This window comes from Oreochromis niloticus, linkage group LG3 (assembly GCF_001858045.2).
Source record: "Oreochromis niloticus isolate F11D_XX linkage group LG3, O_niloticus_UMD_NMBU, whole genome shotgun sequence".
Classification (NCBI taxonomy): Eukaryota; Metazoa; Chordata; class Actinopteri; order Cichliformes; family Cichlidae; genus Oreochromis; species Oreochromis niloticus.
Window position 1 is genome coordinate 17,242,133 of NC_031967.2, and position 27,504 is coordinate 17,269,636.

Genomic DNA, 27,504 nt, shown 5'->3' on the forward strand with positions numbered 1-27,504 from the left:
GTCTTGGCTCTCACAGGTCTGCCACCTTGTGTAGCACAGAGTGGAGGATGTTAATATTCTCTTTTCAGTCCCCGGCTGGTCTGTGACCGAGTCTTGGTTCTCAGAGGTCTGCCACCTTGTGTAGCACAGAGTGGAGGATGTTAATATTCTCTTTTCAGTCCCCGGCTGGTCTGTGACCGAGTCTTGGCTCTCACAGGTCTGCCACCTTGTGTAGCACAAAGTGGAGGATGTTAATATTCTTTTTTCAGTCCCCGGCTGGTCTGTGGCCTGAGTCTTGGCTCTCACAGGTCTGCCACCTTGTGTAGCACAGAGTGGAGGATGTTAATATTCTCTTTTCAGTCCCCGGCTGGTCTGTGACCGAGTCTTGGTTCTCAGAGGTCTGCCACCTTGTGTAGCACAAAGTGGAGGATGTTAATATTCTTTTTTCAGTCCCCGGCTGGTCTGTGGCCTGAGTCTTGGTTCTCAGAGGTCTGCCACCTTGTGTAGCACAGAGTGGAGGATGTTAATATTCTCTTTTCAGTCCCCGGCTGGTCTGTGACCGAGTCTTGGTTCTCAGAGGTCTGCCACCTTGTGTAGCACAGAGTGGAGGATGTTAATATTCTCTTTTCAGTCCCCGGCTGGTCTGTGACCGAGTCTTGGCTCTCACAGGTCTGCCACCTTGTGTAGCACAGAGTGGAGGATGTTAATATTCTCTTTTCAGTCCCCGGCTGGTCTGTGACCGAGTCTTGGCTCTCACAGGTCTGCCGCCTTGTGTAGCACGGAGTGGAGGATGTTAATATTCTTTTTTCAGTCCCCGGCTGGTTTGTGACCCGAGTCTTGGCTCTCACAGGTCTGCCACCTTGTGTAGCACGGAGTGGAGGATGTTAATATTCTTTTTTCAGGTCCCGGCTGGTCTGTGACCGAGTCTTGGTTCTCAGAGGTCTGCCGCCTTGTGTAGCACAGAGTGGAGGATGTTAATATTCTCTTTTCAGTGCCCGGCTGGTTTGTGACCTGAGTCTTGGCTCTCACAGGTCTGCCGCCTTGTGTAGCACGGAGTGGAGGATGTTAATATTCTTTTTTCAGTCCCCGGCTGGTCTGTGGCCCGAGTCTTGGCTCTCACAGGTCTGCCACCTTGTGTAGCACGGAGTGGAGGATGTTAATATTCTTTTTTCAGTCCCCGGCTGGTCTGTGACCTGAGTCTTGGCTCTCACAGGTCTGCCGCCTTGTGTAGCACGGAGTGGAGGATGTTAATATTCTTTTTTCAGTCCCCGGCTGGTTTGTGACCCGAGTCTTGGCTCTCACAGGTCTGCCACCTTGTGTAGCACGGAGTGGAGGATGTTAATATTCGTTTTTCAGTCCCCAGCTGGTCTGTGGCCTGAGTCTTGGTTCTCAGAGGTCTGCCACCTTGTGTAGCACAAAGTGGAGGATGTTAATATTCTCTTTTCAGTCCCCGGCTGGTCTGTGGCCTGAGTCTTGGTTCTCACAGGTCTGCCACCTTGTGTAGCACGGTCTGGAGGACGTTAATATTTTCTTTACAGTAGCTGGCTAGTCTGTGTGGTGCTTCCCGTAGGTTTTCTATGTAGTGAAGTTTGAGGTACGTTAATATTGTGTTTATGCCATGTGCCAAATCCACTTTGTGGAATGTCTCGCAGACGTCCACACCTGTATTTGTCCCAACATTGTAAGCAGCGACGATGTGCTCCGGCCTTTCATTGAAGTGAGCTCCAAGTCAGGCAGTGAAAATGTCAAGCGGGTAAATGGAGATTCGAACCATCGACTTTCACCTTCTATCGCACTGAGCTAAACTTCCGCGACTCCCGTTTGGCAGCGCGGCATGGGCTTAAGTCCTTTGTTTAACAGCTTCTGTCTTGGCGTACGAGATTGTTCCTCGGTTCACACGCACAAACACACACACACATATTTAATATATTATTCCTGAACATATACTTTTAAAAATCATTCATATTTCTCCACCGTCTGCTTTTACAATACATTTTCCAACTTTCTTTTTCCACGTCTGCTTTGGGACTGACCGGACACTGGAAACACTCATATCATATCATCTTTTATCCTCATAAGTTCAACATTTCTGCCAACATTTAAACATTCATACAAAGGATAGCATTTAGTTTAAGTCTTGTTTGGGAACATGAGTCGATGCCAAGCTTTTGTGTTGCTTCTTCTTCTCCTTCTTCTTCTGTTATTTAACCTGAAGATTCCTTTAAGAAATATCTGGCTGTGTAGCTGCTGAATATTGTGCTTTGTTGACCGGCTTCCTGATCACATCTGGTCAAAACTAAAATTAAAAAGAAACACAATCAACTACAACGCTTTGTATATCAAACGAAATCTTTATTGGTGCAGTGTGCGTTAGGCAGTCATTGTACTAATGTCCTGGTAAAACCTGAAACATTTTTGCAAATATACCAACTGCATTGAACTGCACTGGGTTTAAAAGGGACGTGACCCCACCCTGGTCCCCAAAGCCATACCCAGAAGCCAGTTTACAAGTTAAGGTGATTTTTTTGCTACCAAACTGAAAGCTTTAACTCCAGGGTGAACAAAGGCCAAAATAACAAACACAACAAGTTTCTTTCAAAAAGGGAAGTGCTACCTAACCCCTGGGTGAGACAAAAACCCAAAAAAGACAAGTGCTGCCCCAACTCCCTAACTGAATAAACAAGAGAAAAACGTACAGAAAATAATAAGGCCGTTAATCGCTTCTCCTTCAGTGTCTGTTTACTATTGTGAATAACTTTGCTTTTAAACCCAAAACATCAATAATGCATTGATGTCCAACTCTGCGCGTTTCATTATGAATGAAATGTGCTCTATTTGGAAGCAGCCGGCCGCTGTCATCAGGTTGTGTGTGAGACTTTAAATCATCAAACTGGAAATTATACCATTTAAATTGTTATTGATCCCTTTACCCCTAGCCCTAAAGTATATATTTATTTTCTCACTCTTCTTATATTTATTGTTCGTTTACTCTCACTGCTGTAACTGGAGCCTCGTCGTCTCGTCTCTCTATATACTGTACTGTATATAGCGGAGTTGACAATAAAGTTTACTTTGACTTCAGTACAGCAGCAAGCAGGCGATTTCGAAAGAAATTGTTGCAAATTATAAGTCTGTATCATAATGCCTGGTGTTTTCGTGTTTGTTGGTTTGGTTTTATTTTGTTTTATTTTGCGAGTTGGTTATTAGATGCTGTTCCAGCCAGCCAGAGAATCCCCCGCCGCCCCGCCCCGCCCTCTCCTCCCTGTGCTGCAAGCAGCAGGTGCACCTCGCAAACGGAGGGCGTCCTTACTCCCAGCAAATGGGCGATAGAAAACCGATCGGTGCCTATGCCATCCCCAAAATGCGCTGGCATGCGCGAGAAACTTTTTTTGTCTATGCCCGTGATGCCGCCCCTACCACGATGCCGCCGTGAGCAACCGCCCATGTCCCCCATATCAAAAACCGCTACTGTGCCCACCTTAGTAACCCTTATTACATCACCAAACAGTGGGCTGGCTCTAACTAACAGAAGGTTCAATACTAAATGAACAGCATATAAACTCGTATATAAACTTACAAAACCCTCTGTAAGAACTCAGAATTATCCTATGAACTTTGGGGCCTTTTATACTCACAAGAGGAAAATTCGTACGTGAAATCACCCGTGTAAGTGTGCTTTCACTTCGCAGACATTCAACATGATGAGATGGAGCCAGTGTGCTTTGAGCCCAGCAGTAGGTGGCGGCAGCCTGCTGTCAGACACCTCATTGCAGCGCTTACATGACAAACTGCTCAATTTCAGACACAAGGAAACTTCGTACGTGAAAGCAACTGTGTAACTCGCGTGATAATTTTGTCGAAGGAAATATCAAAATATTGGAATATCAAAATGTTTCAAAAGCTCTTTTTAAATGAATTTTGCAGATCCGCTATAAAACTGAATTCTTCTGTTGTTTCAAAAGACAAAGACGATCAATATAATTGAACTTATCACTTATCACTGATAATTAGTACTGCGTGGGGTGTAAGTGTGCAGCAATTGTGTTACACTTGAACTTTTCCCAAAGGCCACGTGCACACCTCGGGGGTGTTAAGGGTGGATGTCGAGGTTTGGCTGGGATTGGAGTTAGAAAGGAGGCCGGTGTGAGGATGGTTGATATGAACTATAGGGAATTTATTGTTTACCAAAGGACCTCATACAGACACGTGACACAAGTAGGCCTGCCTATGACAGAGAGAGAGAGAGAGAGAGAGAGAGCGGATGTCTGGGTCCGCAGTGACAGAGCAGCAGACAGAGAGGAACATGCGGCGGACAAACTGTCTTCCCCATCAGCTCCACCGCTGCTACCGTCATTATCCTGTAAATCCACCCAAACCCCGATGAAGAATAATGTCACGGAACAACACCACGGAGGTCAGCGACTACACCTGCGTGCGCTTTTACGTGTCCACGGTTTCTTTCTCCGTGCTGCTTTTCTTCAACCTCATCATCAACTGGACCATCTTGCGCGAGGAGCGGCTCCGGCGTCACGCCCGCTTCGTGCTCATTTTCCACCTGCTGGTGTCCGCGCTGGTTCACCTGGGCATGAGCAGCGTGTTCTACTACCAGATCCACCTGGACACGCGGCCGTCCCGCTCTGCGTGCATGGCAATGATTACCATTTTGATCAGCAGCGCGTCCAACATCCTCCTGACGCTCACCGCGATGGCTCTGGACCGCTTCTGCGCCGTGTGCCACCCGATGCGCTACAGCTCTGTGTGCAATAAGGGCCACTGGCCCTGGCTCCTTGGAGTGTTTACCTGGATGGTGGCGCTGGTGATCCCCCTCAGTTTGCTTTTTAAAGACAGTGATGCGCTCGATCAGGGCGAGTGCGGCCGGGAGCAACTGAAGAAAGGCGAACTACAGAAGGTGCTCTTTATAGGGCTGTGCACGCTCATCATTCTCTACAGCTACGTGAGGATACTGGTGGAGGGACGGCGGCTCGGGGTCCTCAATCGGAGAAATCGGGCAGGATGCAGGACGATCGCCCTTCACGGTTCCCAGCTGGCTGTCTACCTCCTCCCCAACTTTGTGAACTTTGTGCTTTCAATTCTCTACAAGCGGGAATTTATCCAGCGGGAGACCAAGGAGCTGTCGGCCGTTGTCGTTTTTGCTTTCTTCAGTCTGGCGCAGTGTGTTGCGCCAGTTGTTTACGGTTTGCGTAAAGAGGAACTTCTGGAGCAGTTGAGTCGCAGGTTCCCCTGCTGTTCCCGATATCTGAAGAGTGTCCTCGGCTGGACTGTGCGTGCTAACTGGTCTCATGTGCCCTACAGAACGAGGTATGTCCCGGCTCATCCATTCATTCAGTGTATTTACAACCCGACTGATTGAAGGGGAAAAGAACAGCAAAAAAAACGGCTTCTAAAAAAGTTCTAAAAATAAATAAATAATAATAATAACCCCTAATTTAATTTAAGTGTTTTGATAAAAGTGATAGAAAGAAATGTCCTTTAGGACAGACATAGAATAATGTTCAATAATGTGTGTTGCTTTCAAGTGACCCTCTCCACTAAGTGGACAGGTGCATGGATCCACTCATTCAGTTCAGGGTCGTTATCCCAGCTGCCGCAGGTCTAGATGCAGGGTTCACAGAGAGACATACCAACCGTGCACCCCCACATTCACACTACTGCACGATAAGCTAACATGGTAGGAATACCCAGAGAGAGCCCACGCAGCCACCGAGAGAACATGCAAACTCCACACGGAACCTCCTGAACGCAGAACCGCCTGCAAAACCTCCACAATAGTCCAACAAAGTCATTAGACTGTTAGTCTAATGTCTAACTCTTGTGATCACTGCAGCATTCCCTGGGTCACAGTGCACCACTGAACTTTCAAACGTGCCTTCATCTTTTAAGGTCAATGCTCTACAGTCCTGCTTTAATATCCTGATCATTGAGACAGGCAGTGTGATCTTCTGACATTCACCTTGCAACAAGTTGCCCCTCTGTTTTCCTTTATGCAGTGATAAGGGTCACCACAAAATTACCAAAGCTGTGCTCAGTATTTTTCAAAGTCACCTTCATCTAAAGCAGGACCACAGATGTTAGATATTAATTGCTTAAAGATGTTGTGCAACAAGCAGTTGCATGACTCATGTTACTTCACCCTCCCTCTTTCTTAACCATTTACCCACAGTGGGTGACTCGAGCCTATTGCTGCTGTCGCCGGCCCATCACAGGGTTGACATGGACGTTCTCGCCTGTAGGGCTAAATTAGAACCAACAGGTAACCTAACGTGCACGTCTTTGGACTGTGGATGGAACCCGGAACACTCAGAAACCACATAGGCCACTGGGACAACATGCAAAGTGCACACACAAAGCCATTCTGGAGGCTCAAACCCTGAACCTTGTTGCCGTGAGGCATCACCACACGAGTTCCTCCATTGGTTTAGGCTGATCTTTTCCCTTTTATTAGTCACATGCCTTCATATAACAGCTATCTAATCCGCTAATCAGACTGTGATCTAGATATAATATTTATAGTAGTAAAGGCACACTGACAAAGGGGTAAACATTACTATTGCAGTCACACAGTTCATCTTCACTGACCTCACAGCTCCCGTCTCAGTGTGAAAAAATGGCGCTTGGACGGCTTTGAGCTCTTTTGAAGATGTAAAATGATGACGTGAAAAAACTTAAAGAAGTCCAGTCTCCTTTTTTTCACGCTCTTAGGGCTGCCATGACCAGATTGACAGAGAACCTACACACTCTATTGTTAGTTGTCACATTCATAAATACACTTATCCAACATGTCAATGTGTGAAAAACACCTTTAGGCAACCTCACAAGCTCTTTTCGGAAATCAGTTTACCAATCGATTAATGTAGAAATCCTTAACATGGCGTAACTAAGTGGAAAGGGGAAAAACATAAAGACAAAAACTTGTTGTTGTCAGACTTTATGTGACAATAGTTTGATTAAGAAAGTAGATGTCCAGCAGCCAGGGGGGACAAAAAGAATCTATTTGGTTAAATACTCACAAGACAATCTAGTCACAGCTCATCCCAAAATATACTTTACATGGTTTTTGCCTAGTAGTCAATAAATAGGACGCTGACTGTAAAATCCAGTAAACCGAGACAGGATTTCACTGAGTTTGTTTATGGCAGGAGCGTGTGCATGATTCACCCTATCGTCTGGTAATGTCCGTGCAGAGATCACCGCAGTTCTCTGTAAAACTGAGTGTACCGTGTATGTAAAACAATGCAAATTAATGCTCTCATATTAGAAACAGTCAAAAAGGGAACTTTCTGTAGAAGGGTGACTAATATTGAGATAAACGTGTAAAACAAAGCTCATTTGCTTCAGGTTCTCCATCACTACAACCGCTATTACTACAGCGTGACTCAACGAGGGATCGCTGTGGACAGTTGGTGTGTGATTTCAAGATGAAAGTGCAGCTTCGTGAATATTAACGACTTTCCTTTTCAGTGATTTGGAAATGCCATCCACCACGATGCCTCAGAAAGGAGTCAAATGAGCTTATTTGTTGTCTTTGCTCTTTTGTGCCCTTCAGGGAGAGAACGATGACGGCTCAGACCATCATTTCCCTGGAAGTCTCGCAAGTCCCAGAAGTCCCCCAAGAGGAAACTCAGTCGGTGGCTGTCAGGAGTTTCTCACATGACCAGAGCTCATGCCAAGGCAACGCGGAGGACGCCTGAAGGGAAAAAGCTGGTCTTCGTTGGGATTTTATTTGCAACAGGAACGTGTTCTCAGCTAGGAAGCGCCCTTTACGCCATCACATCAGTCCGTGAGGCTTCATCCTGATATGGGAACGTTACAGTCATGCAGCAGCAGCAACATGGAACATCAGCATGTTTATACTTGGGTCTATTTTTGACCATTTCTGCCTTTTCCTGGTGAACCACATGCTGATTAACAGCAGAGCTGTGCAGTGGTCGGAGGGAACCGTTCCCTGTCCTGGCTGGTCCAGACTTAAGCTCCCTGACCTCCAGGCTGATGGAGACATTTGGGATCTTAATGACTGGAATACACGAGTTTCTTAAATATGTGGTCTGATGAGTGTTGTTTATATATATTATTAATATTGTTGACATTAAAAAAAAGAAATGTGATTTAAATGGTGTTGATGCGGTAATTCCAGCACTGTGAGGTCATAGACACTGCGCAATAGTGCAAGCAATTATAGCCCATAAATGAGAAACGTGACACAGACACTGTCTGTGGAAGGGCAGAAGTGTGGCTGTGGATTTAGCTCACTGGTTTGCGTAGGTGACTCACAGGCCACAGTGTCTTTCGCTGGGGCCCGGTTTCAAATCTGCCTTTGACCATTTCCTGTTTGTCGTTCCTCCGATTTCCTGCCTACTCTAAATGCAACGCTACCAAAATATACATGTTATGAGTATGCAAGCTAGTCTACATATGGAAAAGACTTACCTCAGAGAATTCACACATAGTTATTTACTATTAGAGTCTGTGTCATATCTAACTAAGCGTGTGTAATAATTAGTCTGCCGGTTACACGAAAACATACCAGGTACACAAACTATGGCCGACAAGGAGACGGGCAGCTTTGCCTATAAAAGGGATTAAATACAGAGCTAAATAACAAATAAAACAAAAATACAACTTAGGGTTTCAGCATTTAAAAATGTGCTTTTAACATAAGACATAGACTATATTTTATCTCATTTAAGGAGCCATTTCATCCCCTCACTCACACAGGTTTTTGTTTTTACACACCAGTGACCAGCACGGCTGTTACACACAAGGTCACACATGAGTGAAATCTGCAATCAGTGATCACCTACTTGATATTCTGACCACATTGGTACAAGTGCGAGCTGGGTTATAATTTATCTATTGTCCAAGTATAAATATCACTTAGTTTTAAAACATTGTTACCAGGTTAGATAATGTGGGTTGTTTTCAGCATTTGGCATAACGCCGCTACTTGTTACTCCGCACAGTAAACCAGAGCTTTCTTACAGCCTAACATTATAAGATGCCATTAAATGATTGAGAGGAAATTTTTAAAAAGATGCTAAAAATCAGAGTTTCTCTGCACATAGCGAGGACCTAAAACCACGTTCCCCTGCTCTGCATGAGGCTGGCGTTGGTTAGGAAGACCCAAACACATCAGGGTGGGGGTTCATGCGTGTCCATATATTGATTTAAAAACTGAGAAAGCTACAGGCCTCTGTCAGAAAAGCTGCAGTGATGAGATGCTAAACCACTTTACACTTGATTCTCCTGTAATTCAAGGAGAAATATGACCAGTTAGTAAGGTTTAAAGATGCTGGTGGTTTGATCCCCCATTTCCTGAGCTAACCACATCTCGTAACACCTCTAAGAGTGACGTAGTTCTCCTTACATTCATTGCTTAATGCTCGACACCAGTGCATTATTATTTTAGAAGATTCGATTTTTAAAGTGAGATAGTGATGTTTTTTGCTTGTTTGTTTTTTTAAAAACGCCAAATCTAATTTTGTTTTGATCTTCGTTCGAATGCTTCCGCATAAAAAGAGGAGATCACACAGGGATGCTGGGTTTGCTTCTAAGCTACTGCTGAGCTTGAGAGTTGGTTTTCAGCCAGGAGGACAGACACATACCTGGGGAATTCTCAGCAACAACAACCGCAGGCCTTCTACAGCATCGGCACCTTTCGCATTAAGCTCTTTAGTCTCTCACCCACATAAGTAACGCTTGTCAGCTTGTGTGCGTATGCCTGTGTAAAGACAGGAAGGGGTTCATGTGTTTGCACTTCACTTGTATACACACCGGCAGACGACTCCTGACATAAAAGCAAATACTGGCTTTCCTGTAAGACACCTGCCCTTGAAGAGCCGAAATGCAGAAGTGAAACTGAATTAGCAAAGTTTGTTATGAATACAACAGAAATAGGAAGCCCGTTTGGCGGCAAGATGGGTAAAATTATTGCAGTGATGGGATTTTTTCTTCTTTTTAAGTGCTACTAAAAGTCAGTGTTGCTGTACGTGCTGAAAGTCACAAAGACAGGGTGAGGCATAGTCTGGAGAAAATGGATTTTATTGGCAGAAAAAGCAGTATAGTTACAGCCTATAGAGACTCCCACTGTGTTACACGTTCGCTACGGCAGAAAAATAAATGAAAGAAATCTTAAAACATGTACGCAGACGATGTTACATTCACTGCAGTTCCAGGTGGCTGATAACAGTAAAGAGCACACAGTGAAGTATTGTTAGGAAAGCTTTGTGTGTTCGGGCCGGCTTCTAAGGCAAAAAGGTTTTACAGCCCTGATATTTGTGTGTCTGTTGATCAACGAGCAATCTGAACATGCAGAAAGGTGTTAAGAACAAACATCACACTGTTCTATACATTTAAACACCAAGTGTAAAAATCTGTCCTTTAAAGACACATCAGTTTCCTGTTCACTGGCTCCCTGACTTAAAGTTGCATTGATATTGTTGTATTTATAGTTAATTACCAAGAAACAAAAGAGCATAAATTAATGTATTAACAGATTAAACACAGAGTTTACATCATGAAGGCTTGGGTACAAAGGAAAGGGTGCATTTTAAAGCCCCCTTCACACTTTAGACAAATGTAGAACTGTGACTTTTCCGACTCGCATGACATTTTTATTGCTCACAGAACAAAAGTGCAGCTCAAAATTTAGACGCCTCGAGCCACAATGTCATAAATAAATGACGGGAAAAAACAGGGGGATTAAAAAAGACACCAAAACCAGTTACTGAGGCTGTAAATGGATCCCATAAATTAAAAAAGAGCACTGATGTGTGTCAGAGGAATAATGGCAAAAAAGTCCGGGAGGACTTTGCATACGTGACGAGATGTTCAGAAGAGTGAAGAAACGCAGAAAGAGCGAGGGCGTTTAGAAACCCAGGGGGGGAGCAGCAACCACTCCTCCGTTCTCCACCACCGCTGCAGAGATGGCCCGCATGTTGCTGAAGAGCTTTCTGGACTCGCTGGAGTGGAGAGACTTGATCTCGTGTGTGACCCTTTCGTGAGCCTGGGGGACGGAGAGAGGAGGAAAGTGATGGTGCCAAACTGATCGTGATGGCATCAAGCGCCACAGAGGTAAAGTATGGACTTATTTCCTCAGTCAAGGAGAGCTTATGTTTTTATTCACAGTGTCATTCTGTCTGTAAACAAGACAGGTCAAAACATTTGACTGAATTCTGATTAAACTTTGTAGGAGTGTAGCGCGGGGTCGTGCTAATGCTCCTTTAGACCTTGGCTTACATCCACCAAGGTGTCCAATGTCAACTCAATGACCTATTAGTCACAAACTGACAAAAAGCATTATAACATAGAAAGTGTAATTATTACCATTGTGGTGTGTATTGTTAATATAACCCTGTATAAAGATTTAAAATATCATGTCATTTTCGACCTCTGATCACCTTGAAGGTCAACAGATTCATCTGAAGGTCAAAGTGATAATAATGCTTTATTGAGCTTAAAAACACCGAATATCCTCCTTACATAGCAGCATGTGCTTGTGTCCGGCTCTGCAGAGGATCTTACCTCGGTACACCAGGTCTCACACAGCAACTTCTCATGCTGAGCTGATATGTGGCCTTCACTCAGAGCTCGCGACGCCCTGCAGAAAGAGGGCGAGAAAAAAAAAAGACGTTCACAAGAAATGTCGCTTTGGGCTGCGTAGGAGTTTGTTTGTGGAATAAAAGAAGACCTTAGCTTAGAAGGTGGGTGGGAGCGTGCAGAAAGAGCGCAACGGGGACAGATAGAAAGGATGGTGTGGTTAGTGGAAAAAAAAAAAAAAGAAAAGAAAAGAATGAAGACTTAAATCTGTTGTTTGCACTTTTGCATACCTCGACAGGACAGCCACCATGGCGTAGATGTCAATGGCACAGTCTGCGACTCTCTTGAGAATAAACTGTTCATCTGCAAAACGAAAGCACACAAGTTTAGACAACTTAGAAAAAAACAAACATTTTCAAATAAGATGCCATGATGTTATTTTTAAACTGTTAGATATGACAAATAATATAGTCAAGTTCAAATCTTCCACACCTGCAGTCACACACACACACACACACACACACACTCCCTCTCACCGATGATCTTCTTGCCGTGTTTGATCAGCAGCTCCTCGATAACTCCTCCAAACTGCTCAATAGCTTTAACTGTCTAGAAAGCAGAAACAACAAAAAGTGCAGAGCGTTAGGAAACATGCAGACTGTAGCGGAAAGCAGAAAATGAAGGCAACGCAGGAGGAAATGTTCCATTAGCAAACCAAGGGTCCTCTTAAAACTGCCGGGCACCCATTCAGTCAGCCTGGCGCTGTTTTGGCCCAGCCTCTTAGATGGGTTTTTCTCATAAATAACAGTCAATCGATACAAATGATAAGAAAAATAACACACCAGTTCTCCGCTGTGTGCCAGCTCAGGATGCACCGTCCCCTTCAGCGTCAGACCTGTGCTCAAACCTGCCTTCCTGTAAAGAAGAGAGGGCCGCGTTACACAACACACAACAAAAAGTCATTCTCAGCAACCATGATTGATCTGTTGATCCCAAACAGCAACCTCGAGGCTCCAAGTTTAAGCCAAAAACTGATGAGTCTAAAGGCCAGCCCTCACAGACTCCCATAATGCAGTGCAGATGGATGTTTTGTAAAAGCTAAAAATTAAAAGTTAAGTGTGTGACAGCACCTGTGCTGGCACGCTGACACTTTGGTCAACTCTGTTGCTTTAAATGTGCTATAAAAATTAATTTGTCCTTTTAATAATAATAATATGCTCTCTGATATACAGCCTATCAAAGAAGTTTGTAATCCAGTTTTCGTGAGTAAAATGTAGTCATGCATTGTCGCTGCCTGGTTGGAAAAGCCAACGACGAAGTCCCAAAATTCCCAAATGGTGATGTCATGGAGGCTAAGACCATCTTTTATATACAGTGTGTGGGGGAAGCTGTATAGTTAACCATGTTTAAATTAAATACAGAACAAAAATAAGCCAAACAGCTGGTTAAACTGACTAAAACCTGCAGCTGAGGCTCTATACAGAGGTTATGAAAAGTTTATGCGTAAAAATAAATACACAGCATCTGACAGTCTCTCTACGATGCGTTCAGTGGTCGACTGTTTGCTTTTAGCCGTTCGTTATATTAATTGCACAACAAGCGCAATGCAGCACCACACAACACCTTTGTGTGCTACTGTTGCTATGAAAAGGCCCGAATGTATAAGCAAGACTGCAGACCCTGACGTGCAAGCAGCTTTCAGTGTCTCCTAGAGTTGTGCATTAGCAGGGCAGGCGGAGTAGAGAGGATAAATGATCTGCGCCCCAGTTATATGAGCCTGTATGCCTGAGCTATAAAAGCACTCACACAGCCTCTGAGAGCGTCAAGTCAACTGTTAAAAGGAAGTCTTCATCAAATTAACACAAAGAGAGGAGGAAGCCACACTTTTCTGCCTCCTGTGTGTGTGTGTGTGCTGCGAGTACACAAGTGTAAGAAAATCATTTTCACATCACTGCTTTTCTCGGAAAGAGGAAGAGTGCATAAAAAATGTCTCCATTTCTATTAATCTGATGCCATAACTGCTCTGTCTGTCGACCTCAGCCTGGAAGCTGTATCACTTCTTCAGGTCACGTTCTATTTTTTGTAAGGGGCGCCCCCCATTGCACACCCACTGCCTTCCAGACATACAGAAAGGAAAAACAGTGTTGCAGAAGCTAAACCAACCTTTTGGCTCTCTTGGTGATTTCTCCTGCGAGCACGCCGGCGTTGCTGATGGGGCTCTTCAGGGCCTTCTGTAGGCTCTTCAGCTGGTTTCCAGCATTCTGCAGGGAAGCACATGCAAGCTGCTGAGCAAAGAGCTAAACATAGTCAAGAGGAGCCAGGGTTTATCTGGGTTGCTCAATCTGCAGTCATATGCAACATGTTAAGAACCAAAACTTCCTGATAGAGAGTGAGGAAAAGTGAAGTGCAGAGAACGTGGATGTGATACAGAACTCAAATGTGAAATGTGTAGAGGAAGTTGCTTCTTATCACAGAATTTCTGAATTTTATACAGCAAGCAGAATTCACTTCCTCTGTACTTTCACAAAGCTTGCACACACACACAAAAACACACAGATACACACAGAGGAAATTTCTGTGTTACCTGGAAGCCATTCAGAGCCACAAAGAGCCTCAGGATGTCGTTTGTGCCCTCAAAGATTCTGAAAATTCTCAAATCCCTCATCACTCTCTCCATTCCAGCGTCCTGCAGAAACAAACACAAATAAATAACATTATGGGCTCCATTGCTTTTCAGCTCCACCTCAATAAAGCACCTAAAATAACAACAACTAAAAGCCCTAATAAGACAGAAGGAATGCAAATATTGTACATTTTCTGAGGTTAGGGCTCTTAACTTCAGTCTTAATTCTTTCCCATCTCATGTCCATTTAACGCCCTGAAATAAGGTAATGAAAATGCACCGTTAAAGAGGAATAGAGGTTTTTTTGCCGCTTCTGAATTCTGTATGTGGAAACCAGTGTGCATATTTTAAGTGGCACAGAAATGAAAATGTACACCAGCACACTTTTGACTTTGTTTCCTTGCTGAAGTGAAACCCTGAGTCAAAACGCAGAGAGCAAGCAGAACCGCTAAAAGCCTGCTGCATTCGTCCCCCCGCTGCTGCGCAACTAATTCCACTATCAACTGGCACGTAACACAAAGGAAGTGGAATTATTTTAAACAGCTTTACAATCCTAACTAAATTATACAAGGACTCAGAGTGTAAATCATTGTTGACAGTGGCTGAACTAAACCTTTTGCTTTTTAAAAGTCATTGTACATTTTCCTCCATGACTGAGCACGCTTTCCACTGAACTAAAAACAAACCAAAGAAGCAAACTTATTGTTTTTTTTCTCTTCTGCACTGTCTGGTTTATTTTAAGCAGCACAAAACTGTTTACACAGCTCTACCACGCCCCCGTATCTTCAGCTGGTTGTTTCCAGTCTATTCTAGTGAACTTCTTGCTTGATATCTTTTTTTCACTTGAATGTGGTCTCAGTATTTTCTGAGTGCCTCGCCTGTTGCAACTACATGACTCAATACCGCAACAGCAAGACGAGCACCTGCCACTATATACAGTGCAAAGGCTTCTGAGAAGTCTTAGCCACACCGGTGCATCTTTAATGGATAAGAACAAAGATCTGTTGCCCGATTACATCATTACTTCTGTTTAAATCTATAAACAGATAGAGGCCATTAGCTCACCATCATCATCACAAACAAAAACTGAAGCGGATGGTTACGTGGACAGAAACACACAGTAAGCAGAGCAGGAAAACGATTTTATCTTCCAGAGTATAAAACAAGGAAATGCGGATCCTCGAGGCGCATCCTTGTTTGAGTGCTCGCCACACCTGTCAAAGGCTCGACAACGTTTACTGACAGCCGTGTTTGAGATAAAAACAGAAACCAAACAGAAGTGAAGCCAAAAGATGAGCGCAACTATCAGGAAACTGCGCATGTGACCACATCAGCATACATCCAAACACAAATCTACACACAGTCCCAGTGTCGATACTGCTGATGTTTACTGCTCGCATACATGTTGTAGGAGCCTTTGTATTTGTGGCTGCACAAAAAAAGGGATGTCTTCAGAAACATCTACTTTTAGTAGTTTTTGGCCCACCTCATTTGGCCCACATTTGCATAGAAGAACTCGTTTTGAAACAACCCCGGCGGTCTCAGTTCAGGTTAAACTCACCCGCGGCTCACTTCATTTCTACTGTATAGAAACCTGGATATTTATGGATATTTATGGACCAGAGCAGGATAAAAGGAAAAATTACCCAGGTTAGTGCATCAGGAGACCGAGTTTTCACTGATCATGTTACATCCACCAAGAGGTTTAATGTGGAGCTGGAGTCTGTTTGCACAATGCAAACCGAAACAGTGAGTTCAGGTTGAGTGAAAGAAAACAGCGCTGTTCCTGTAATCACCATTAAAACCTATAATGGGAAAAAGCCCGCGGGATACCTTCATCAAACCGCCTGATCAACAAACTCTGACGTGAAAAAAAGCAAACTTTGTAGCTGCTCCATCCACCGCCGTTTGTTTTACAAAGAGAAAAATCTGCAGTAAGCTTCGGAAGTAAGGCTACATTAAACTCTGCAGATGAGCTGTCTGACAGCACGAATTATGAACCTGACGGCAGCCATACATAAAGCCATAACTGAAGCAAGCAGGGGTGAGTCTGAAGGGGGGCATGAGGTGTACTAGACCATATATATTTCATCCCCTTTGTAACACTTTTCAGATTAAAAAATGAAATAATATAAAATATTGTCTCAAAAAAAATTCTGTTAATAGTTAAAAATCTAAAAATTAAAGCTTTTTTTCAAAAGCCAATAAAAATGTACATCGGCCAATAAAACTCTGAGCCCCTGACCCTGATGGATTTTAGGTTGGACAGTGAATTATTGTTAATATTAATTAACATCTATACCTTCATAACATGTTGTTTTTCAGCAGCCCAAAAACATTGCATCAAAGCACAGGGCAAACTTCAGAATGCTGATATTTTCACTTCTCTTTATTGCTGCCACCACATCCCTCTTTTAAATGCTTACAGCTGCCTAGTTAGAAATACCCTGTATAGTATAATATTATATAATAAGCTCAAGTTATTTACAAATCAATGCCTATTATTCATTACTTACTCCTACATAATGCTTGTGTAAACAATGTGAACATCCGTGTGAACAATGTGAACTAGTACAGCAGCAAATAGCTAAAGTCGTCCAACAACGTCGACCCGACAATGAACTGCTCAGCTAGTTGTAACCACTAACTGTGAATGGGCTAAGAACAGCGATTAAATGGTAAATGGCCTGTATTTATATAGCGCTTTACTAGTCCCTAAGGACCCCAAAGCGCTTTACATATCCAGACATCCACCCATTCACACACTGGTGCAAGCTACATAGTAGCCACAGCCACCCTGGGGCGCACTGACAGAGGCGAGGCTGCCGAACACTGGCGCCACCAGGCCCTCTGACCACCACCAGTAGGCAACGGGTGAAGTGTCTTGCCCAAGGACACAACGACCGAGACTGTCCAAGCTGGGGCTCGAACCGGCAACCTTCCGATTACAAGGCGAACTCCCAACTCTTGAGCCACGATCGACTCTTAAATGCACATACTTCCATTTCTGCAGGCTAATGAGCAAGCTATCAATCATGTCTTCTGTGAAACCTTACACCACATCAAGCCTAATCATTGGGGATTTTTTTTTAAATTATTGTTTTTGCCCTTTTAGGAAAGAATAATGAAAAACTGAGAGGAAGGTGGGGAGATAGAATAAGAAGAGTCGCAGCAGCTGGCCGCCCCTCACTGAGCCTGCTTCTGCTGGAGCCTTCTTCCTGTTAAAAGGGAGTTTTTCCTTCCCATTGTCACCAACTGCTTGCTTATAGCGCGTTGGTTGTCTAAGGAGCTTGGAAAGAAAAGCATCAGGACTTCTTTAAGTTGCTTGAAGATGTTTCACCTCTCATCCAAAAAGCTTTTTCAGTTCTAGGGTCAAATGGTGGAGAGTCCCAGATTTAAGCCCAGTGGGCTCTGTCTAATCACATGAGCCTAGGTGTGAAAACCAGTGTAGGTCACAATCAGCCACGATTGCGGGTGAGCTCAATGTGAAACCTAGCCCCACCCTATCATGTAATTTCCCGAGGTCAAATGGCTCAGGATGTGAGTGTGTGTTAAGGCGTTAGGGGGTCCATGACTGAGAACCTTCACAGACCTAGTGGGTTGGTTGATCGTTCGAGTTTCATTGTATTGACGTAGTGTCATTACTTTACAATATAAAGTGAATGCTGTTGTTATTCACCTGCTTTGAGCAGGATGTTAAATTCTAGCTTTCAAAAACACAAACTTTAAATTTTGTCAAATATATTTGTAACTAACAGGATGTGGACTGAGGACTCACCTTCATGAAACCCATGCCGCCCATAACCTGAATGCTCTCGTCTGTCACAGACCATGCTGCTTCCTGTCTCAATTTGAGGGTGGGGGAGAAAAAAAGAAAACACAAAAAAAACCACAGAGATGTAAAAGACGTTTAGCACTGCCAAACACACAATCACATTTCATCTCACATCAGTCAGGAGACATATGCTTCCTCTATTTACCATCCTTCAGTCTTCCACAGAAAAAGGAACCTCATGAAGATTATGAAATAAGTGCCACCAATGTGTGCTAACAGAAAAGTTGAAGCCAAACATCCTAAAAGGCTTTCTGGTTACCCCAGAAGCTGAAATAAAAGGCTTGCACTACAAACATTAATGTGCTCCAGGAAAAGGACACAATTTCTTACAGAGGCAAAGATCTTGCTGATGGCAGCTTCGATCTGGAAGTCGGCTGCTCCGCTGTCCATGTTCCCACTGATCATGTAGGCCATGGACTGAGAAAACACACAGAAGTAATGGTACCATGAGTTTGACGCCTTTCTCATAAAGACAATCAAGACTGAATTTAATTTGAATTCGTCACATTAAAAAAGAGGCATCTCAACACAATCTCTGTGTTAATAAAGCCCAGTGAGCTGACTAGCAGATTATGCTGTCTGACAGTAAAACAGGAAATCAACCAGGATGTCAAGATAACAGCAAACCATTAATCAGCAAGGTTCTTCTCAGAACCTGCACCACACGGCTCAGCGCGGCACCAGGTGAGGTAGCGTTACAGTTTCGTGTTGTGTTGTCTGACCTCTGTGACGTACTGCAGCATAGTCATGCGAGCCACCTTCTCCTGGATGGCTCCATAGTTGTGAATCTTGTTCCCAAACTGGGTTCTGTTGGCTGCATGGTCCGCCTGATGAAAAGTGGAAAAGCACAGGCCGCTATCAGACCACAATTCATTATTTTAAGTCAAGAACTCGACTTGAGTCACGAGATATGAGGAAACAAGATTTCGCAAGTTTTTTTTGGTTTTTTTTTAGCAATCGTGCCCTGAAATGCCGTTGCTATCTAGCTGTTTTTTTTTTTTTGTACAAGAAAAGGAAGTTTGGTGGGGCTGCCGATCACCGCAAAAAGAAGCATGATCAGTGTTGTGGTGAGGTGCAAAACTGGTGGCAATTTGTCAAAATGCCACGAGATGTGAAAACAAACAACAGAGCTGAAAAGAACCGAGCTTTCTTTAAAAACTTCGCGCGTTAAGGTTAGTGTTAAATTAGCTCGCAAGCGCTCACTGGAGGCAGTTTATCGAGTTTATGGCTGCATGACATTAAACAGTGAAAAAATGAACTTCTCTTCATCAACATGTGAGCAAGTCATTTCTGTAAGTGCATGAAAACCGGCTCCCTGTGCCTCCTGTGCATGAGATTCTCCCTCAGTAAAAACGCTGAGGGGGCAGGAATTCCCCCCACATTAACTTTTCACAGTTTTCTCTCCAGCCGACACAACTGCTCAAACAAAACAACCACGTTTTTCCCCCCCGGGTGAGAAATCCCTTCATGCACAGCAATAAAATATGCTTACTGTAGAGGCCATTTAGATGCAGAGCTGATTTGTGAATCTCATTTACTATAAGCGCAGTAACACTGACTTTGAAGTAAATTTCTCTTCATGTTTTCAGGAGGTACATGTGCACACTGGCTTAATATTAATGTATTTTTCTAGTAGTGAAACATTTGCAGCTGAAGGAGAGGTCCACGGTCACCTACCTATCAGTGCTGACATGTCAGTAAACAGAGGTTTTCTGTTGCGTCACATCAGTTTTGCACTTGTTAAAAGAGTGTTGTAAACAAGTGAAAGAGTTATGTGCAGCTGTATGCTTTAATCTACCTAAATCTAATAATAACAATAATAATACCACATCAGCTACTTGCCAGATAATTTTGGTTTTTTTAGATCAGCATCTGCACAAATTTTTTTCCATCAAAAAATATGATCATAATAATCAAAGTATCTCCATGTCTCCGTTTACCTCGTCTCCTCCTTAACAGGCGGGCCAATCTGAATGAAACTTTTCATCTCCACACACGATGTTTTAAAAAAACATATATTTATTCCAATTTGATTGATTTATGTGTTCAACATCCTCCTGTGAATGTGATGTTACGTTCTCCGTTTGTCTCATTTGCCTCGTTAAATATTTATAGTTCATCTCTGCTTTTATCATCGTTCATGAGAAACTGCGCCTCGGCTTCCTTGACCTATGGCCTCATTAAACGCTTTCAGTAAGCCATTATGTTCTCAGCTGTTCCTTTTGAGTCATGGCAGGATGTTCATTTTGTCAGTTATGTTTGTATATTGTATTAGATAATAAAGCAGGACACGACCGCATGTGAATGTCAAGTTGCTACTGAATAAGTGTGGGTTGTCTCCATTTGTCAGTCGCTCAAACGTTTAGTTTTTAAAAGCCGAGACGGCCAAAACACCCAGCTCGAAGCTTCAAAAGAGGGCTTCATTAACCAGTGTGTGTTGTCACTGTGTCTATGGTCCTCTAGTCTTGTGACCATGTACTGTTAAAGGCTTTAAAGCATTTTAAACTGTTTTAATAAACATAACATTGATTTTGAGTAATTTAAGTTAAAAAGAAAAAATCTGACAGAGCTGCAGATCTGCTTTACTACTCAAAAAAGCTGAATCCTCTCAGTAGACAGAGCCGAACGGAGGCCTTCAGCACACTTAAGCTCAGCAAGAAGCAGAAAGAGGCCACAAAGAGAAGGGGAATTTCCCACTAACCCACAACGAAGAACAAAGCAAAACGAAATGAGTTGCAGCACAGACAATATTGGTTACAGATAAGAAACAATGCAGCAAGTGGGAAACCTGACAGCACATATAGAAACTAAACCATAAGTAAAAGCCATAGGCTTCGAGAGAAGCTCCACTGGTGCGCTTCACCCACTTCCCTTCCTTTCTACACTTATGGAGCCTGGAGGGGATTCACTCACAGCTTTGGCGATGACACTCTTCATGGTGCCTGAGAGGGCGGCTGCCATGCCAAAGCGGCCGTTGTTCAGGATGTTCATTGCCACCTTGAATCCGCCTCCGAGTTCGCCCAGCACGCACTCGGCCGGCACTCGCACGTTATCAAAGTAGACCTCGGCCGTGTTGGAAGCCTTGATGCCCATTTTCTTCTCCGGAGGGCCACTGCGAGAGAGAAGTAAGGTTAATGATGACGGGAAGGAAGAAATAAAAAGTTTCATCCACAATAAAAAGAAAGGGTTTAGTGGCAAACAGTCTGCTAAGTTAAGAAAAGGGGCGCTCACCTTGTCACTCCTCCAAAGCTCCTCTCCACAATGAACGCCGTGATCTTGTCCTTCATCTCCCCGGTCTTGGGGTCCTTCATGGGCGTCTTGGCGAATACGGTGAAGATCTCAGCCAAACCTCCATTGCTGAGGAGAGAAGGTTATCAAAAATGGAGTGGCCATTACTGTGCGTCGCTGGATGCACTGTGTAATTCTGCCCCCTTGTGGTGAAAACACGAAAAAGCTTCAAACAGTCAAGCTTTGCTTTAAGATTACTTTTCAAATACGTCAACTCTAAAAACTGGAGTTTTGAAAGGACTAAACACTGATTTAGACACTAATAAAATAAAAGGTTTTTTTAATGCTACAAGTAAGCATAAAATTAAAGCTCCCCTCACACACAAATGTAAGACGGTTAAACTACTTATTCATATTTTATTCATGCATGACGCCAGTCAGCTGTTGCTTCTAAGCAATCACACAGCATCTTGCTATTAATGAGAGACAGCAGCACGTACTCCCCAGTCTGCGTGTAACAGGAAGCTGTACTCGAGCGAGAGAAAGTGAGACAGGTGTCAGCTGCACTAACCACTGCGGTTGTGCATTGCTTTGATGGGAGAAAGTGAGTGGTTGTTCAGAGGGTACACAGTCTTATAACCACCAGAACAGACTTGTGTATAGTGCACAGTGCGAAGTGTCTCAGCTCAGCAACATTTTGAAAACCATTAAAGCATATACAGAAGAACGGGGTCGAAAGCGCTTAAACATATGCAGTAACTATGGAGAGAACGTTTAACCCTCCTCGACAGACTGTGCTGTGGTTTGTCCAGTTTGCTATTTTTAGGTTTCTCATTAAGTCGGCCTGTTTTTTAATAAATTAGTCACCAAGAACTTCCTTGAAGCCCTCACCTGATCCAGATCTTGCTTCCATTGAGGGTGAAATACTTTCCGCAGGGCGACTGGACGGCAACGGTCTTGATAGAGGCAGCATCAGAACCGCTGGCTGGTTCAGTCAGGCAGAAGGCAGCTATGTTCTCGCCTGGAGTAACATACACACACACACACACACACACACACACACACACACAGAGTCATCAACAAAGCAAAAATTTACAACGGAAATTACTAAGCTTTTCTTTCACATGAAGTTAGACTTTTCTAGCAAAGTGTGTCCCTCCAGTATGGTTATGGCTTTTTTAACTTTCCATAATAAACAGACAGAACGTCTCCAGTCTTCTACACAGCTACAGTTTACCTCAAAAACCAGATGCTGATGCTGGTATTCTTACCTGAGGCGAGCTTTGGCAGATATTTTTCTTTCTGAGCTTTATTCCCAAAAAGCAAAATTCCCTTGAAACCAATAGACTGGTGTGCACCCAAAGTGATGCCGACCCCCAAATCATTACTCCCAACGATCTCAACGAGCCGGGCGTACTGTTGGATGGATAAATCCCATTAAAACTTTTTAAAACCATTGCTGTCTTGTTAATATCATAATTAAGTCAAGCAAGCTGTACCTGAGTGTTTGAGAGGCCGATGCCACCCAGGTCAGCTGGCACCTGCATACCAAAGGCACCCATCTCCTTCAGGCCCTCCATGGTCTGATCCTCCACTTTCTCCAAGGCATCGTTCTTGGCTGGATCATTTACCTCCTGTCCACACGGAGCAGAAACATGGAGGGGGAATTGGTGAGTGGAGGGTTTGGGGGTGTATAGCAGCAGTGAGCGTGAGGTCAGACTAAGATTTACAATTACCTCAAAAAATTTGCTGCACGGCCCCACGAGCTCTCGAAGGAACTGCTCCTGCTCTTCATTGAGGGCTGCGGCACAGACAAAACATTACACTGTTTTTCAGTTTAACAAAGCCAATCAGCAAGAAGCTGGCGTTAATTTTTTCAGGTAAGAACATAAATACATCCTATGGATTTACCTTGGGGGAAGGGAAAAACCTGGGAAGTTTCGATCTGCCCTTTGAAAATGTTTACAGCAAATGATTTGGATTCCTGTGAGAAGATAATCCAAACAGTAACATTTAAGTTAACTCAAACACCAAGGCTGAAACAGCTCTATGGAGCTACAAGAGAGGTCAAGCTTAAAGCTGTTAGGGCCTAACAAACGTGTATAATTGTCTATATACATCTATGTTTAGTTGCCTGCTCTTGTAGGTGCACTGCTGTGATTTACGCTGCCACCTGCTGGTCAATTGAGAACACTGAAAGCCTCTGTGTGTTGTGTTTAAACAGCAAATAAATCAGCTTTTAAAGGGGGACCCATTCTTAAAGAAACATGTGCCCTACTGCTTCTAGGATTCAAAAACTCCACTGGGAACCTTTTACTTTAAAAATAAATAAACTAGACCGACTGATTTTAACCAGATTTTGGCCATTATTAATGTAAGACTCGATTATAAACCAGACAATGAACATACAGCAGCAGCAGCTGTCTTCTTTTCCGCTTTGGTGGCAGCGTCACTGCGGACTGCTGCAGGCTTCTCCAGCACTGCCTGAAACCACAAACAGAGCAGAGGACAAAATGATAGAAATTATGTTTAAAATGAATAAAGTGAAAAAAATGAGGAAGCCACAAACTCTCTCTGCAACAAAGCTTACAAAACATACACAAGCATGAGAGTATGTTGGGAGTCACTGCTTAACCATACAAAACGTCAGGTTGACTCACGTAGAAGGAAAAACACACCTGAAGGTTTACCACCATGTAGCCAACAGGATGAAGGTACACAGAGGGAGACAGTTTGCTGTCAAGTGTTGTTTGGTGATGAAATGTTAAGAGCACACAGGCTACAGTTTTTCTAATTCCAGTCGGGACACCAGCTCAAATCTCAACTGGGTGAGAGGTGAAGTCAAGGGTACATCCACCCAGCTGAGTGCTGAGTATGTGGTTCGTGTTTTTAAATCTGCTGTAAACTACAGCAGAACAACCGCCTTTTGTACCTGATTCATAACTAATTAACTTCCAGTGTATTGCATTTTAATTTCATAAAGACAAGATTTATTACGCCTCACAATAAAAGTGTTTATCACAGGGCTGTCATAAAGTTCTGCTTTTAACTATACAGACAACAACCAGTAAGCTCGTGTTTATTAAAAGCACGACCTGGGAGCAGGATTTACACGTTCATTTTATTATGGCAACAAAACAGGTATGAACTTTGTTCCCAGCTAATAAATACTGTGTTGACCAGGACTCACTGCAAATTTAAAGTTAAAGAAACCATGTAATAACTGCGTTAATAAACACAGCTGTTCTTTGATACAATTTTCCACTGATGCAGGGCCAGTGTGAAGTCAGTTCTACTTTGGTACCTTTTGAAAACCAGATCACCTTCTGACTGTTTTCTTTTACGCAGCATCATTGGCAGAGGTTAGAGAACTGGCACCTCCACATTGTTCTCCGTATCCACTGACACCAGTACATCTGGCCAAGATATTTAATGGTGGCCTGCGGGTGTAGCTTTGTGGCCAGTTATTTTTTCATAGCGATTATCTCCATGAGTCAAGTCCGTGTAACAGCAGCACCAGAGACAGAATCAGTATTATAATTATAGGTATTGTCATAAGGCATTAGCTAAAACATCCCCAGACATTATATGTGCTGGTCAAAAGGACCGAACAGCAGCACTGTAAGAGGGTCCCGGGTTCACACTAAGGCTGGGCGATATGTAAAAATTTTCCAGCCGGCAATCGTCAGTCCAGTAACCGACTATAGGCGATATATTCGGGCAGAAGACGATCCACTGGCTTGGTGGAAAATGCATGAAAAACATTTCCCATTGATGTCATACATGCTTGTTTGGAGGGAATATTTTACCTTCTTTTCTTGTTTGTTTCAGTATTAATATAGCTACTTTATTTTCACTTATTTATTTATTTATTTATTTGAGATGCGCCAAATCGCACAAAAGACTTAACTTTAAGTTTTTTTATGTTCGCTGGAAGAGACAGTTTGATTTTTAACTTATTTGTTGTTTGGTTGAGTGTGTAAGACAGATAAACAGGGTTATAGTGGAAAAAAGAAGCCAGTTTCTCTTTGTTTCCCTTCACACCATTGTGGTTTTGCTATTTAAATAAAATGTTTTGGTTTTTTTCTGAACATAGGCTACTGCCGTTCTTTCTTTCTGCTATGAGTTTGAGTAAATGAATCGCTGCTGCATTTGGGCCCACTCTGAGGAGGGTGCATTTGCTCGCAGCTGAAGGAGGGTGCCGTTAAAACAGCACTATTATTTATTTCTGTTGACTGCTTCTGTCAGCTTCAACCAACATTATTAGCAAACTTACTCATAGGCAAATAAATAAATGAATCGCCCTTGTAAAAATGATTGACGATAGCCTCAGCCTATCGTCGATATATTTGTCCAATCGCCCAACCTTAGTTCACACCATCAATAATGATTAAAACATAAGCCCTGAAGACTCAGCAAAATGATTTTCTATTGATGAAAACCTCCCACATCTCCATTTCTATTACACCAGAGTAATTAAGTAGTAGATAAACAATTAAAGGATAGAAAAGCCCCCGTTTTCCCCCAGAATCTACTATAGAAATATTTGTGTGTATGTAATGCTTATGGATCCAGCACTATATGAGACCTCTCAGCAAATACAAAAACACAGAGTTTATCCCAGATCAAAGTTGACCTCTTGAGAGGATAAGCTGGATTGGTTGGATAAATTTGTGGCAATGACTCTGGGGTATCTTACTGTCCATTTTCCTGACACTTCTGGTCATATGATAAACCCTATTTTAAAATACATTTTAGGCTAAAAATATTTTTTATCTCAGTGGTGGTGATTTTCCATTGAGAACTCTTTTGTTTTCAAAGCAGGAAAAACTCTGATTTGCAGATAACAGTAGTAAATATTTCCTTGTTGTGTCATAGCAATTTTGCTAAGCCAAAAGTTCACAGTCCATCTGATGAAGACCCGCAAGATTTTAAAACTGCTTAGACATATTTATCATTACGATTTGTTTTGCTATACACAAAGAAATAATATCATTATTGACAATTATAATAACAAAAGTAACAACACACACACGCGCGCAATCATTGACTTTACAACTGCTGATAAATGTATGGGTTTTTGTTAAAAACATTGTGGTAATGTCGGGTGTGCAAGCATCATTGCGAAACTCCACGTATGACATCATCGGTCTATTGGTTTTATTGTGAACGCTTGCCTGAGCAACTGCAGCGTCACCTTTAATGCCTGGGTCACGTGAACAGTGAACTTTCCCCCAGTTTGAGCGGGAGGGGGAGTCGGAGTTATATCAGACGCAGGCTACGATTACCCAAACAAGGACACAGTCTCGATCAAATGTAGTGAAGCACCAGTGTTAAACAGAGTAATATGTACTTAATGCATTATAATGAAATACGATGTAATAACATAACGCACCTCGGCTGCCTGGCTTGCGTAGAGACGGCCGTTTTGCCCAACAAACACCACCGCGGCCTGACGCTGACCTCTGCAGATCAGACAAGACACGATATGTTTGTAAAACACAAACATCTCATTCTAAAGCCTCTATAGTAATGATTAATGATGATTACTCACCCGCTTAGCACGGCAGGAATCCGGAGAATGGTGCTGCACAGGGCGGAAGACTGGCTCACTTTGCGAAGCAGCATGATTTTATTTTGTTCTTAAAAAAAGAAGAAGAAGACGTTATACACAATAATTTGCCGCAACTAGCATTAATAACGAAGCAGGAACAGAGCTCATGCAAGTCAGCTTAGCTGTTGACGGCCTGTAGCTAACACAACTGTAACACACGTCGGTCTGTTCTGTAAGCTGAGCTGGGTGTTTAAGCCCGCGCAGAAAAAGCCTGAGGAAATACTTCATATCCTTCTACGAAAGCTCCTAAAGATGAGTGTACGCAACACACCTGTCTATGTAAGAACAACGCGTCCCTTCCGTCAAAGATGCTGCCAATCGTCCGGTAAAAATGAACCGTCCACAGTGTTGCCAACTCCTCAGTAAGGAAAATCTCTATTGGCTGTCCTAAAAGTCAGCAAATGACGTCATCGCCTAATTTACATAATTGGTCATGTTTATGTGATTGTAACCAACGTAGAAGAGAGAAATAACATCGTGGGAGAGACATAAAGTGAATAAAAACACCCCAAATGCATTTAGAATATTTTTAGAACTACAAATTAAATTTCTTTTAGCGATTATTGTTTTATTTAATGTCACAATTCCAACCCTCCTCCTTTATCCGGGCTTGTGTGTGTGTGTGTGTGGGGGGGGGGGGGGGGGGGGTTCAGCAGCTGTAGGACTTGACTT

General features: G+C 43.2%; 2 protein-coding genes across 2 annotated transcripts; one reads left to right on the plus strand and one right to left on the minus strand.

Moving 5' to 3' along the window:
* The first annotated feature begins 4,230 nt into the window (after positions 1 to 4,230).
* zgc:194312 (odorant receptor 131-2) lies at positions 4,231 to 8,108 on the plus strand. The gene is made up of 2 exons (XM_003458878.5): positions 4,231 to 5,298; positions 7,544 to 8,108. Exons 1-2 carry the CDS (start codon positions 4,370 to 4,372, stop codon positions 7,686 to 7,688), a joined length of 1,074 nt encoding a protein of 357 aa, XP_003458926.1. The 5' UTR covers positions 4,231 to 4,369; the 3' UTR covers positions 7,689 to 8,108.
* Positions 8,109 to 10,017: 1,909 nt separating this feature from the next.
* Positions 10,018 to 27,248, minus strand: acadvl (acyl-CoA dehydrogenase very long chain). The gene is made up of 21 exons (XM_003458877.5): positions 27,104 to 27,248; positions 26,773 to 26,860; positions 26,614 to 26,683; positions 23,628 to 23,702; positions 23,130 to 23,202; positions 22,955 to 23,019; positions 22,718 to 22,852; positions 22,490 to 22,634; positions 22,110 to 22,239; positions 21,222 to 21,347; positions 20,904 to 21,102; positions 18,713 to 18,817; positions 18,321 to 18,407; positions 17,934 to 17,996; positions 14,117 to 14,218; positions 13,696 to 13,793; positions 12,375 to 12,447; positions 12,069 to 12,141; positions 11,823 to 11,895; positions 11,518 to 11,593; positions 10,018 to 10,999 (listed from the first exon to the last, which is right to left on the minus strand). Exons 2-21 carry the CDS (start codon positions 26,844 to 26,846, stop codon positions 10,862 to 10,864), a joined length of 1,980 nt encoding a protein of 659 aa, XP_003458925.1. The 5' UTR covers positions 26,847 to 26,860; positions 27,104 to 27,248; the 3' UTR covers positions 10,018 to 10,861.
* Positions 27,249 to 27,504: the final 256 nt, after the last annotated feature.

Coding starts and splice junctions, on each gene's coding strand:
- zgc:194312 (XM_003458878.5), top strand. CDS start 4,370: ATGTCACGGAACAACACCACGGAGGTCAGCGACTACACCTGCGTGCGC. Junction 5,299..7,543: donor CATGTGCCCTACAGAACGAG/GTATGTCCCGGC, acceptor TGTGCCCTTCAG/GGAGAGAACGATGACGGCTC.
- acadvl (XM_003458877.5), bottom strand. CDS start 26,846: ATGCTGCTTCGCAAAGTGAGCCAGTCTTCCGCCCTGTGCAGCACCATT. Junction 23,703..26,613: donor ACGCAAGCCAGGCAGCCGAG/GTGCGTTATGTT, acceptor TTGTGGTTTCAG/GCAGTGCTGGAGAAGCCTGC. Junction 23,020..23,129: donor GGTTTTTCCCTTCCCCCAAG/GTAAATCCATAG, acceptor TCTGTGCCGCAG/CCCTCAATGAAGAGCAGGAG.